Here is a 12,472-nt window from a genome sequence, read left to right on the forward strand (position 1 = left end):
AGCAGAACCCGTCTGCGGCCTTCTGCTCTGAACGGTCAGAAGGCACCGCGAGGAAAGGAGCCTGGGGCCTGGACAGGAGCACACCCAGATTCACAGGGACCACGCTGGCGCTCAGATGGGGTTGGGAGTCGATGCGGCTCCCAAGAGCAGGAGGGGAAAGAATCCCATGGTTCGGGGCTCTTCAGACAAAGCTCAGGGAAGGGTCTTACGCGGCCCGGGGAAGAACTGATGGGACCAGCGCTGATTTGGAGACACCAAGCAAACCTCCAAACAAAAACCAGAGCATCAGATGGTCTAAAAGTGCCTGGACCACAAACCTGAAGGAGACGTTTCTATGTAAAAGAAGAGAAGAGAACCTCAGCACCTTTCAGGATGGCAAGCTGCCTCCCTCCAGCTGCCAAGTGACTCAACTGTGGCCCAGTGAAGGCACGTGGCCTATGGAAGCTGGCAGAGGGAGGTGGGGGCTCGGCCAGACGCCAGCCCGAGGACGCTGCGCGGACCCAAAACGCAGGAGAAGACCCAACGCCTCTGCTCGGCCTCCCCCCGCCAGGCAAGCCTTCCCGCACGTGGCCCTGCCTGTCCACCTCAGCCCAGCTGGCACATCCAGGCCCCACCACGCCCTGTGACTCTGGCCTGGCCCCTTGGGTTGTCCAGGAAACCCCCAGAGACCATTGTTCTCCGTCCTGCTTCTCTGGGGGAAGTGCCCAGCAGAGGGCTCAGACCTGCTGGCACGAGGACACGTCCCTTCTCCACTCCCCAGACGTGCAGCTGCTGGTCATGAGGATGGGGAAGGGACCTGTCCCCGTCAGGGCCACCCTTGTGCTGCTCGGGATCGGGGCCCTCTGGGCTCCGGCCCTGTGCGTGCGGGGTCGCCCCTCGTGGCGCTACAGCTCGTCGGAGGTGGTGGTCCCTAAGAAGGAGGTACAGCGCAGCAAGAACCTGCACATACCAGGCAAGCTCTCCTACAGCCTGCGCTTCGGGGGCCAGAGGCATGTCATGCACCTGTGGAGGAAGTACCTGATGTGGCCCAGACAGGTCGCGCTGGTGACTCAGGACGACCAGGGAGCCCTGCAGATAGATTACCCCTACTTCCCTGAGGACTGTTACTTCCTCGGCTACCTGGAGGACGTCCCTCTGTCCATGGTCACCGTCAATACGTGTTCTGGGGGCCTGGAAGGCGTCATGATGTTGGATGACTTTGCTTACGAAATCTCACCTCTCAGGGAGTCAAACGGGTTTGAGCACGTCGTTTCCCACTTAGTGGCCGACCCGGACGCCATAGGACCCACATACAGTCGGGACCACCAGGAGGTCCCCACCCTGCCTGAAGGGAACTCTAGCATGGATCCTCGGTTGTCCAGTAAGTTGTTCAGTGGCCATGCTGCTACCTTGAAAGGGATCCTCATGTGTTCTCACTCGTTATATAATAAATATAATGTCACCGGCTGTTCAGGGTTACTGGTACGCATATATCAAGTGGTTGACAGTTTCCTTCATCATATTCAGTTTAGGTTCTATTTGTCTATGGTGGTGATATACAACCATGGCGATCCAGTCTCCCTGCCTAATAAATTCCAAACGTCAGGACAGGCAATACACACCTATTACTACGAAACCTTCTTTGGAACATACAAACCTGCAAGCGGCACGCTAGTAATCAGAGAAAAACCACATGAATCTGAGTTGGATCCAATTGTGTATTCTACATGCACCAGGCAGGGGATGATGTTTCTCGGTGAACTCGACAGACCTCCGTTATTACTGGCCGTTGTAGCTGCCAATCAGCAAGGGAGAATGATTGGTTTGTACTACGACTCAAGCACCTGCATCTGCCAGCGGAGGGCCACCTGCGTGATGTACAGGTGGCCTGGGATAACAGACACATTCAGCAACTGTTCCTTTGTACACGTGCAGCATATCGTGAGCAACCGGGGATTCCCTATGTGCTATTTCCGTGAACTGTACGAGATTTATAACAGAACCCACAAGGATTTCCGCTGTGGAGACTATGAAGTGGACCAAAAGGAGGAGCAGTGTGACTGTGGGACCTTGAAGGAGTGCTACTTCAACCAGTGCTGCGACACCAAGTGCAAGTTCACCTCGGGCAGCACCTGTGACCGAGGGCAGTGCTGCACCAACTGCACCTTCAGCGCCAGCGGGACGCTCTGCAGGACTGTCCTGAACGTGTGCGACCTGCCCGAGTTCTGCACTGGCGGGAACAACCGTTGCCCTGAGGACACGTACCTGCAGGACGGGACCCCGTGCAGTGAAGAGAGCTACTGCTTCTTTGGCAACTGCACCGACCGCTCGATGCACTGCAAGGAGATCTTCGGTGGAGACGCCGAGAACGCGGAGGAGGCTTGCTATAACATCAATTTTGCGCGGTTCCGATTCGGACACTGTTCCAGAGAGGCGCACAGGCTGGTGTACAAAGGTTGCGAGGGAGGTGACAAGATGTGTGGAAGGCTGCAGTGTCGCAACGTCACTCGCCTCCCCCTGTTGCAGGACCACGTGTCCTTCCACCACTCCCTGATCGACGGGTCCAACTGCTTCGGGCTGGACGAACACCGTGCCACGAGATCCGTGGACGTGGGGCACGTGAGGCAGGGCACCCCGTGCAGCAGCGATAAGATGTGCATGAACAGGCAGTGCAGCGCGCCGCTGACCTCGCTGGGCTACGACTGCGTCCCCGAGAGGTGCAACTTCAAAGGCGTCTGCAACAACCGGGGAAGCTGCCACTGCCACGCAGGCTGGAGGCCCCCCACCTGTGACCGGCAGGGCAACGGCGGGAGCTTGGAGAGCGGGCCGCATCCAAGTCAGTTTCGAGAGGTGGGCCGAAACCCAGAGATGATAATATACCTGCGGCTGCTCTACGGCCGCATCTACCTCCTCGTGGTGGCGCTGCTCTTTGCGTACGCCATCAACCTGAAGACCATCAAGACTGTCAAAGTGGAGGCAGAGGCAGCTTCGTGATGAGCGCCCACCAGCCTCCCGACCCGGGCAGCGCAGAGCACGCGGAGACACATCCCCGAAGAGGAGGCAGTGAGGACACAGTCCTCCTCTGCACCAGGGCAGCAGGAGGCCTCAGCCCCTGGCACGAGCTGCCCTTGAGAGGGCACTGACCATCACTGAAATAAAAGCTTCACAGCCACATCCTGTCTGCCCCACGACTCTGGGTAGGGGTCAGGCCTCCAGCTGAGCCTGAGCCTCCGGCTGCAGGGGGAGACCTGGGCTGGCAGCGGGGCCGTGGCCTGAGGTGGCTGGTCCTGGGGCCAGCGGAGGTATTCCAAATCACCAGGTGTTTCAAGAGCACGTCCCCAGTATTCCAACTCTTCCTCTGCTGAGCACCGACTGTAGGCGATCTCTCCTCCTCCAAACCCTAAGGGAGGCGGGAACCGAGGCCTGCCTCCAGCCAAGGCTGCCTGTTCCACACTGGCCGTGGGGGCCGGCTGGGGGCTGAGGGAGACAGGGACGTGGGCTTCGAGCCCACCAAGCCCACACTGAGTGCAGATTGCCCTTGGTGGAAAACAGACCCCGGGGGAACTCTGCATCCCAGGGAGAACACCAGAAAGGCCAGGGCGGGGTGCAGCAAGGCCTCTGGTGTCCATGGGGTGCTGCCCAGCTCACTCCTCCCTGCCATGCTGCGTCCACATCCCAGGAACTCGGGTGCAGGTGGCCGAGCGCCTCCGAGCAGCAGTGCCAGCTCCTGGCTGGTGCGGTGGGCTCCCGGGCAGCAGGCTTTAGACGGACCACCAGCGTGGGTGAGCAGAGTGCGGCCTCGTCTTAGGGGGACCTGGGTCCCGCCGAGGGCTCCATGCACCGAGGGCTTCGCTGCATGGAGGGATCCCCAGCAAGTCCCCAGGCAAGCCTCCCGCAGAAGCCAGCTCCGGTCCCAGGCGACGTGCTTGTCCAGAGAGCCTCCACGTCAGGCAGGTGTGAAACGGCCCTGCTCCCACGGCTGTTGGGGGGTCCTCCCTTCCCCAGCACCTGCGCACGCCGCCCCGCGCTTTCTTCCCTGTCTGCCCCCTTGGCCTTCATAGAGGGCTCTTCCTGCCCATTTCTGTGCCTCTCCCTGCATGTGTTATGGTTCCATCAGGGAGGATGAGTGGGAAGGCTGAGTGGAGGCCAGGAGTCGGGCCTCCCCTGCAGCAGGTCCTCTGGATGTGGTGTTCTGCACTGGGCAGCTGCAGCCTGCCTGACGCCTTCCTCGGCCAGCCTCCAGCATCCCGGTGACCGCCTCCCCTCTCTCCAGGCCCTGCCCAGCACACCCTGGAGCCGCCCCCACACTTTGCAAGTCCCATGGCCTCTGCCACAGCGTCCCTTGTCCCTCACCTTGCAGAGACCAGGGCTGGAGGGCACGGCTCAGGAGACGGGGAGCTGTGTGGACAGAGGGAAGGCGGATTCAGGATTCGGTTGAAGAGGTGGTGTCGGTGGTTCGGGCTTCTTGAGCAAATCCCGTGTGAACATCACAGCGGTGCTGGCTGCATCAAGCGCATCAGGGAGGCCAAGTGGGGACAAGAGCCCAGCCCCAGGTGGAGGCTGCCCAGACAGACCTCTGCCATGGCGGGCAGCGCGCTCAGGAGACCTGTGCATGCAGCGGGCAGCCCCAGCGCCCGTGGCTCTGGCTGTGTTCTGGTGCCTCAGGGAGGAGCACTCAGGCTGCAGGGAGGAGCACTCAGGCTGCAGGGAGGAGCACTCAGGCTGCAGGGAGGAGCACTCAGGCTGCAGGGCAGTGGACCTGGACCTCAAGGAAGGAGGTTCTGTGGGGCAAGGGCACCAGGTCTGTGGTGTGGACGTGAAGCCCATGGGCTTAGGACTCTGGAGTCTGCAGTGAGGGACAGCCATGGGGCCAGCCTCGAGGACAGCCCTGGCCTGGGAGGGACAGGTAACCTGGGGCAGGAGGCCCGGCTGCGGTCGGCACTGTGGGCTGCGGACTCGCCGGGCGAGCAGGCTGCGGCCTCCACTCTGCTGCTTCCCAACACCCCTCTTCCCTTTGGGGCACTCCCTCCTGGTGCCCAGGGACTCCACGTCCTCTTGCGCCTCACGCTACATCTGTCCCGGGCACGGGCTTCCAGCCAGCCGCACCCGCTCTGCTCGGTCGAGTCTCCTGTGGCTGCAGCTGTTCCGAGCTCCGTTCCTGAAGTCCCCGCTGGGCCTGTTCAGGGAGGCTGGCCTTCTGTGCTGCCGCTGTCCCCTTCATGGTGGAGGTTTCCGTGCCCCTCCTGGAGCTTGACACACCAGGACGCTGGTGGCAGGGAGTCTGCTGCCCCGGCTGTTCTCCGCGACTCTCTCCATCCTGCACCCTGGCACGGCGGGTCTGCCACTGGAGAACAAGATGCCCGCGAAGACCATGGAGCTCTTTGTGAGGCACCGGCCCTGCAGGCAGGAGCCCCTCCTCACCCAGGCATTCCCTTGCTGCCTCAGGTCCTGACTCAGCCCAGGTTGGTGGAGGGGCCGTGATTCCTGTTCTGGTCCCACTTCTCTGACCACAGGGCGCAGCCTTCCCAGGACCTACGTGGCTTCATCCCTCCGGAGGCCGGGAAGTCCACTTCCTCCAATGGACACCCGGGGGGTGGGGGCGCTCCCTCGGGATCTTCCGTCCCAGACACTCCTGTGTGAGCCTGCCTGCGGGACTGCCTTCAGGAACCGTGTGAACGGGAGCCCCTCCTCAAGCGCTGCGGCAAGGGCGAGTTCCTCCGGCACAGTGGAGGCAAGGCAGGCAGGGCTGGGACTTGAGTCCCAGCAGGAAGCCCAGCACGCAGGAGCACGGCCCTTGGGAGGCGAGAGGAGCCCTGGGGAACGCCAGGGCCTGGGAGGGTCCGTCTGAGGGGCTTGCGCGGTGCGTGGTGTTGGCTCCCCCAAGCCTTCTGCTCTGGGCACGGTGACCACCCACAAATCCCCTTTTGCAAGTGCTGGGGAAAGTCACACACAAGAAGCATCCGGCAGCCAGGATGTGGGCAGCGTCCCTGCAAAGCTGGAGGGGCTTGTCCCGTGTCTCTGCCACCTGCTGGACTTCTGCCTGGCTTCTGCCCTGTGGAGCAGGGGTGTGCTGAGCAAGAAGGGCGGGGCCCTCCACCCTGTTCCCACACGTGCCTCCCGCTCGGCCCCTCGGACTCTGGGGACGTGCAGACAGGAGGCCTGCAGGGCCGCTTCCTCAGCCAGGCCAGGCCGAGACTCCTGTAGCCATCCTCCTCCCCAACCTCGGCAGACATGGTTACTTTATTCCAGTACTTTCCCCGCTTCACCCGGGCTTTGCTTTTCTCAGGAATAGAAAAAGAAAGAGCTGATTTTCTGTAACGGTGATAAGGCAGGCTCTCCAGTCCAGGAGGCCGATCTCCGAGGCTTTGGCCCTGTGTGATGGTAAGTGCCGTCTCGCGTTCAGCATTCCAGGTACATAAATGCGATTCCAGCCAGCACACAGCACCCTCGAGCCCCGCGACTCCTCCCACGCATCTCCTCAACCTGCCGTGCACCTGCCCTCACCCCCAGGTCTTCTGAGGTGGTGTGGCAGGCGTGGAAGGAGCCTCTGCTCTGTGACCCACTTCCCGCACAAAGCCAGGGACTTACCAGGGGTCTGGTCAGACGGCGACACTCAGCAACACACACACAGAGTCCCTGTTTCTACACAGGCGACCTGGATCAGTGAATCCTGCAGAGTCCCCCAGCGGTCTTCTCAGTCCTGCCCTCTTAGGAGCAGCTGTGAGGACTTTGAGAACCCCACTGGCAAGGGGCGAGGGCAGAACCTGTCCTGCTGGGGACGGGTCTGGCTGCCGCTCTAGAGCAGACCCCCGAGAGCCATGCCAGGGAACTTCCAGCACTGGCTCCTTGGACTCCCCTGGCTGCTGAGACGGCAGGGGAAGATGAGCCTGCAGGAGGTTCACGCAGGGCTGCAGAAGACAGAAACGGACGGTTTGCTGCTCTGGACTCTGCGGCATCCCAGAGCGGGGGCTGTTTAGGCAGTGCCCACTTTGCCACCTGCTTGGGTGGTGAATGTTTTCAATTTGCTGCCAAAAGGCAGTGATGGTCTGAGGCAGAGCTGACCCTGCCTGAGAGTCTGTCTTGGCTGGAGTCCAGGGAAAGGGGGTGACGGCTGCAGACCCACCCTAGGAAGCAGGCAAGCCCCTCCCACCCTGCACGGGGATCCTCCGACCTTCCACGTCCCACAGCCCAGCTGCCCCGTCCCCTCGGGGTCGACGTCAGTCCTTGCCCCGGGGTGAGCAGCAGAAGCCATGGCGCTGTCCTCGTGCAGGGCCAGGGCTGGGCCTCTCCAGGGTCAGCCCAGTTCCTCTGGACTGCTTTAAGGTGCTGAGGCCTTTTAGGCACCTCAGAGCTGTAGCCACATGAGGGGTCTGAAAATCACTGGTTGGACAGGACCCTAGAGGCCTGTGGGCTGCCCAGAGCCAGAGCCAGAGGTGGGGCGTGGGCTATGCTCCGCTCCTCTTTCCTCTTTAAAATCTCACTCATTTTTATTTTTACAGACTGCATTTTGGCCCACTGTACACAAATGCGGTGCGACTTTTCATTTCTCTGCTTGCACACGACGTAGTCACTTCGTTTGGTGATCATACCTGCTCACAGGGAGTGTGTCTGCCTCGTTCCACCATCTTTCCTTCCCCACGCCTCCCCCTCCCCTCATTTCCCTCTACACAATCCAGCGTTCCTCCGTTCTTCCCTTACCCCCAAGCCCCCGCACCATTGTGTATCAGCATCTGCTTATCAGAGAAAAGGATTTGGGCTCTGGATTTTAGGAATTGACTTATTTCACTTAGCATGATAGTCTCCAGCTCCATCCAATTACCTGCAAGTGCCATAATTTTATTCTTCTTTATGGCTGAGTAGTATTCCATTGTATATATATATACCTCAGTTTCTTTATCCATTCATCTATTGAAGGGCATCTACATTGGCTCCACAATCCAGCTATTGTGAATTGAGCAGCTATGAACATTGATGTGGCTGTATCTCTGTAATATGCTGATTTTAAGTCCTTTGGGTATAGGCCAAGGACTGGGATAGCTGGGTCAAATGGTGGGTCTATTCCAAACTTTCTGAGGAATCTCCATACTGCTTTCCAGAGCGGCTGCACCAATTTGCAACTCCGCCAGCAATGTACAAGTGTGCCTTTTTCCCCACATCCTCGCCAACACTTATTATTGCTTCTGTTCTTGATAATAGACATTCCAATTGGAGTTAGATGAACTCTTAGGGTGATTTTAATTTGCATTTCTCTAGTTACTAAAGATGATGAGCACTTTTTCATCTATTTGTTGATTGATCCCATAGCTTCTTCTGTAAAGTGTGTGCTCAGTTCCTTAGCCCATTTACTGATTGGGTTCTTTGTATTTTTGGTGTAAAATGTTTAAGTTCTTTATAAATTCTGGAGATCAATGCTCTCTCTGAAGTGTGTGTGGTAAAGATTTACTCCCACTCTGTGGGCTCTCTTTTCACAACATGGATTGTTTCCTTTGCTGATAAAAAATGTTTTAGTTCGAATCCAACCCACTTATTGATTCTTGCTTTTATTCCTTGCGCTCTAGGGGTCTTGTTAAGGAATCTGGTCCTAAACCAACATGATGGAGATTCGGGCCTACTTTTTCTTCTATTTCGGGAAGGATCTCAGGTCTAATTCCTATATCCTTGATCCATTTTGAGTTGAGTTTTGTGCAGGGTGAGAGATAGGGGTTTAGTTTCATTCTGCTGCATATGGATTTCCAGTTTCACCAGCACCATTTGTTGAAGAGGCTATCTTTTCTCCATTGTATGTCTTTGGCACCTCAGTCTAGTATGAGATAACTGTACTTATGTGGGTTTATCTCTGTGTCCTCTATTCTGTTCCATTCATCTATCTGTCTATTTTGGTGCCAATACCATGCTGTTTTTGCTACTATTGCTCTATAGTCTAGATTAAGTCTTGGTATCGTCATACCTCCTGCTTCAATCCTCTTGCTAGGGAGCGCCTTGGCTATTCTGGGTTTCTTATTCTTCCAGATGAATTTCATGATTGCTTGCTCAATTTCTGTAAGGTACATCATTGGGCTTTTAATTGGAATTGCATTGAATCTGTATAGCACTTTAGGTAGTATGGCCATTTTGACAATATTAATTCTGCCTATCCAAGAACATGGGAGACCTTTCCATCTTCTAAGTTTTTCTTTAATTTCTTTCTTTAGTGTTCTGTAGTTCTCATTGTAGAGGTCTTTCACCTCTTTTATTAGATTGATTCTCAAGTATTTTTTTTGAGGCTATTGTGAGTGGAGTACTTTTCCTAATTTCTCTTTCACAGGATTCATCACTTATGAATAGAAATGCATGAGATTTATGTGTGTTGATTTTATATCCTGCTACTTTGCTGAACTCATTTATGAGTTCCAGAAGTTTTCTGGTGGAGTTTTTTGGATCCTCTCTATATAGAATCATGTCATTGGCAAATAGTGATAGCTTGAGGAGGTCTTTTGCTATTCATATCCTTTTAATTTCTTTCTCTTGTCTGATTGCTCTGGCTAGAGTTTCAAGGACTATGTTGAATAGAAGTGGTGAAAGAGGGCATCCCTGCTTTGTTCCAGTTTTAAGGGGGAATGCTTTCAGTTTTTCACCATTTAGAATGATATTGGCCATGGGCTTAGCATAGATGGCCCTTACAGGGTTGAGGTATGTTCCTACTACCTCTAGTTTTCTAGTGTTTTGAGCATGATGGGGTGTGGTATTTTATCAAATGTTTTCTCTACATCTATTGAAATAATCATATGATTCTTAACCTTAAGTCTATTGATGTGATGAATTTCATTTATTGATTTCTGGATGTTGAAGCAATCTTGCATCCCTAGGATAAATCCCACTTGGTCATGGTGAATTATCTTTTTAATATCTTTTTATAAGGGGTTTTCCAGAATTCTGTTAACGATTTTTGGGTTTGCGTTCATCAGTGTTATTGGTCTGAAGTTTTCTTTCCTTGATGCATCTTTGTCTGCTTTTGGTATCAATGTGATACTAGCCTCATAGAAAGAGTTTGGAAGGGTTCCCTCCTTTTCTATTTCATGGAATACTTTGAGGAGTATTGGAATGAATTCTCATTTGAAGGTCTTGTAGAACTGGGCTGAGAATCCATCTGGTCCTGGACTTTTCTTGGTTGGTAAGCTTTTGATGGCTTCTTCTGTTTCATTGCTTGATATTGATCTGTTTAAATAGTGTGCGTCCTCCTGATTCAGTTTGGGTGGATCATATGTCTCTAGAAATTTGTCAGTGTCTTTGACATTTTTTATTCTGTGGGAGTATAGATTTTCAAAATAGCTTCTAATTATGTTATGTATTTCAGTGGTGTCTGTTGCAATATTTCCTTTCTCATCACAAATTCCAGTAATTTGAGTTTTCTCTCTCTTTCTTTTCGTTACTGTGGCTAAGGGTTTAGCAATTTTGTTAACATTTTCATAGAAGCAACTTTTTGTTTTGTCAATTTTTTGAATTCTTTCTTTTGTTTCAATTTCATTGATTTCAGTTCTGATTTTAATTATTTCCTGTCTTCTACTAATTTTGGTGTTGATCTGTTCTTCTTTCTCTAGGACTTTGAGAAGTAATGTTAGGTCATTTAGTTGTTGACTTTTTATTCTTTTACAGAATGTGCTCCATGCAATGAATTTCCCTCTTAGTACCGCTTTCATAGTGTCCCAGAGATTTTGATATGCTGTATCATTGTTCTCATTTACCTCTAAGATTTCTTTTATCTCCTCCCTGATGTCTTCTGCTATCCGTGCATCCTTCAGTAGCATATTATTTAGCCTCCAGTTGTTGGAGTAGCTTCTGTTTTTTATTTTGTCATGAATTTCTAATTTCATTCAATTATGATATGATGAAATACAAAGTAGTATCTCTATATTTTTGCATTTTCTAAGAGTAGTTTTGTGGCATAACATACGGTCAATTTTAGAGAAGGATCCACGTGCTGCTGAGAAGAAAAAAGTGTATTTGCTCGTGATGGATGGACAATTCTGTATATGTCTATTAAGTTACAGCTTGTATTCCTGAGTTCTGTGGTATTCTTGTTCAGTCTTTGTTCAGAAGATCTGTCCAGTGGTGACAGCAATGTGTTAAAGTCACCCAGAATTACTGCGTTATGGTCTATTTGATTCCTGGAATTGAGAAGGATTTGTTTGACATACATGGATGTGCCATTGTTTGGGGCATAAATATTTATGATTGTCCATATCTTCCTGACTTATGGTTCCCTTAGGAAGTATGAAATGTCCTTCTTCATCCCTTCCGACTAACATCGGCTTGAATTCCACTTTGTCTGATATAAGGATGGAAACCCCTGCTTGTTTGCACAGTCCATATGAGTGATATGATTTTTCCCAACCTTTCACCTTCAGTCTGTGGATGTCTTGCCTAGGAGGTGAGTCTCTTGAAGGCAGCATATTGTTGTTGTTTTTTTTTTAAATCCAAACTGCCAGTTTATATCTTTTGATTGATGAGTCTAGGCCATTGACATTCAGGGTTATTATTGATATATGATTTGTATTCCCGGTCATTTGGGCTGATTTTTAGTTTTTAACTTGACTTGGTTTCTCCTTTGATTGGTTTTATCTTTAGGGTAGTTCCTCCCTTTGTTGACTTACATTGTTGTTTTTCATTTCCTCCTCATGGAATATTTTGCTGAGAATGTTCTCCAGCACAGACTTTCTAGTTGTAAATTCTTTGAACTTTTGTTTATCATGGAAGGATTTTATTTTGTCCTCAAATCTGAAAGTTAGTCTTGCTGGGTATAAGATTCTTGGTTGGCAACCATGTTCTTTCAGAGCTTGAAATATGTTGCTCCAGGCCCTTTTGGGGTCTGAGAAATTTGCTGATATCTGTATTGGTTTCCCCCTATATTTAACCTGATGCTTTTCTCTCACAGTCTTTAAAATTCTATCTTTATTTTGTATGTTGGGAATTTTCATTATAATGTGCCTTGGTGTGGATCTGTGGTCATTTTGAGCAGTTGGTGTTCTGTAAGCCTCTTGAAGTTGATTTTCCATTTCATTCTTCAGGTTTGGGAAATTTTCTGATATTATTTCATTGACTAGGTTATTCATTCCATTTGGTTTGTATCTCTGTGCTTTCCTCAATCTCAATAATTCTTAAATTTGGTCTTTTCATGATATCCCATTGTTCTTCGAGGTTTTGTTTGTGATTTCTTACCATATTCTCTGCTGGCTCAACTTTATTTTGAAGATTAAATACTTTGTATTCATTGTCTGAGTTTCCATATTCCAAGTGATCTAGTTTGCTGGTGACCATTTCTATTGAGTTTTCAATTTGGTTTATTGATTCCTTCATTTCATGGATTTCTTCCCCCCACCCAGCATTTCTATCTCTTTGTTGAAATGATCTTTTGCTTCCTGCAGTTGCTCTTTTAACTGTTTATTGAAGTGAACATTCATTGCCTGCACTTGCTCTGTTTTATCATCCTTTGCTTCCCAGATCATTTTAATTCTGT

The 12,472-nt window shown here is 51.9% G+C and overlaps 1 protein-coding gene and 1 pseudogene across 1 annotated transcript; both read left to right on the forward strand.

The window, feature by feature from the left end:
* Nucleotides 1–783: 783 nt before the first annotated feature.
* Nucleotides 784–2,973, forward strand: LOC124974745 (disintegrin and metalloproteinase domain-containing protein 21-like). Its single transcript, XM_047537787.1, has 2 exons — nucleotides 784–1,352; nucleotides 1,749–2,973. The coding sequence occupies exons 1-2, from the start codon at nucleotides 784–786 to the stop codon at nucleotides 2,971–2,973; spliced, it is 1,794 nt and encodes a 597-aa protein (XP_047393743.1).
* Nucleotides 2,974–5,335: 2,362 nt separating this feature from the next.
* The window catches only part of LOC124974746 (pleckstrin homology domain-containing family F member 2-like), a 44,541-nt pseudogene continuing 37,404 nt past the window's right edge, over nucleotides 5,336–12,472 (forward strand).

This window comes from Sciurus carolinensis, unplaced genomic scaffold (assembly GCF_902686445.1).
Source record: "Sciurus carolinensis unplaced genomic scaffold, mSciCar1.2, whole genome shotgun sequence".
NCBI classification, from domain to species: Eukaryota; Metazoa; Chordata; class Mammalia; order Rodentia; family Sciuridae; genus Sciurus; species Sciurus carolinensis.

Coding starts and splice junctions, on each gene's coding strand:
- LOC124974745 (XM_047537787.1), top strand. CDS start 784: ATGGGGAAGGGACCTGTCCCCGTCAGGGCCACCCTTGTGCTGCTCGGG. Junction 1,353..1,748: donor AACTCTAGCATGGATCCTCG/GTTGTCCAGTAA, acceptor TGAACTCGACAG/ACCTCCGTTATTACTGGCCG.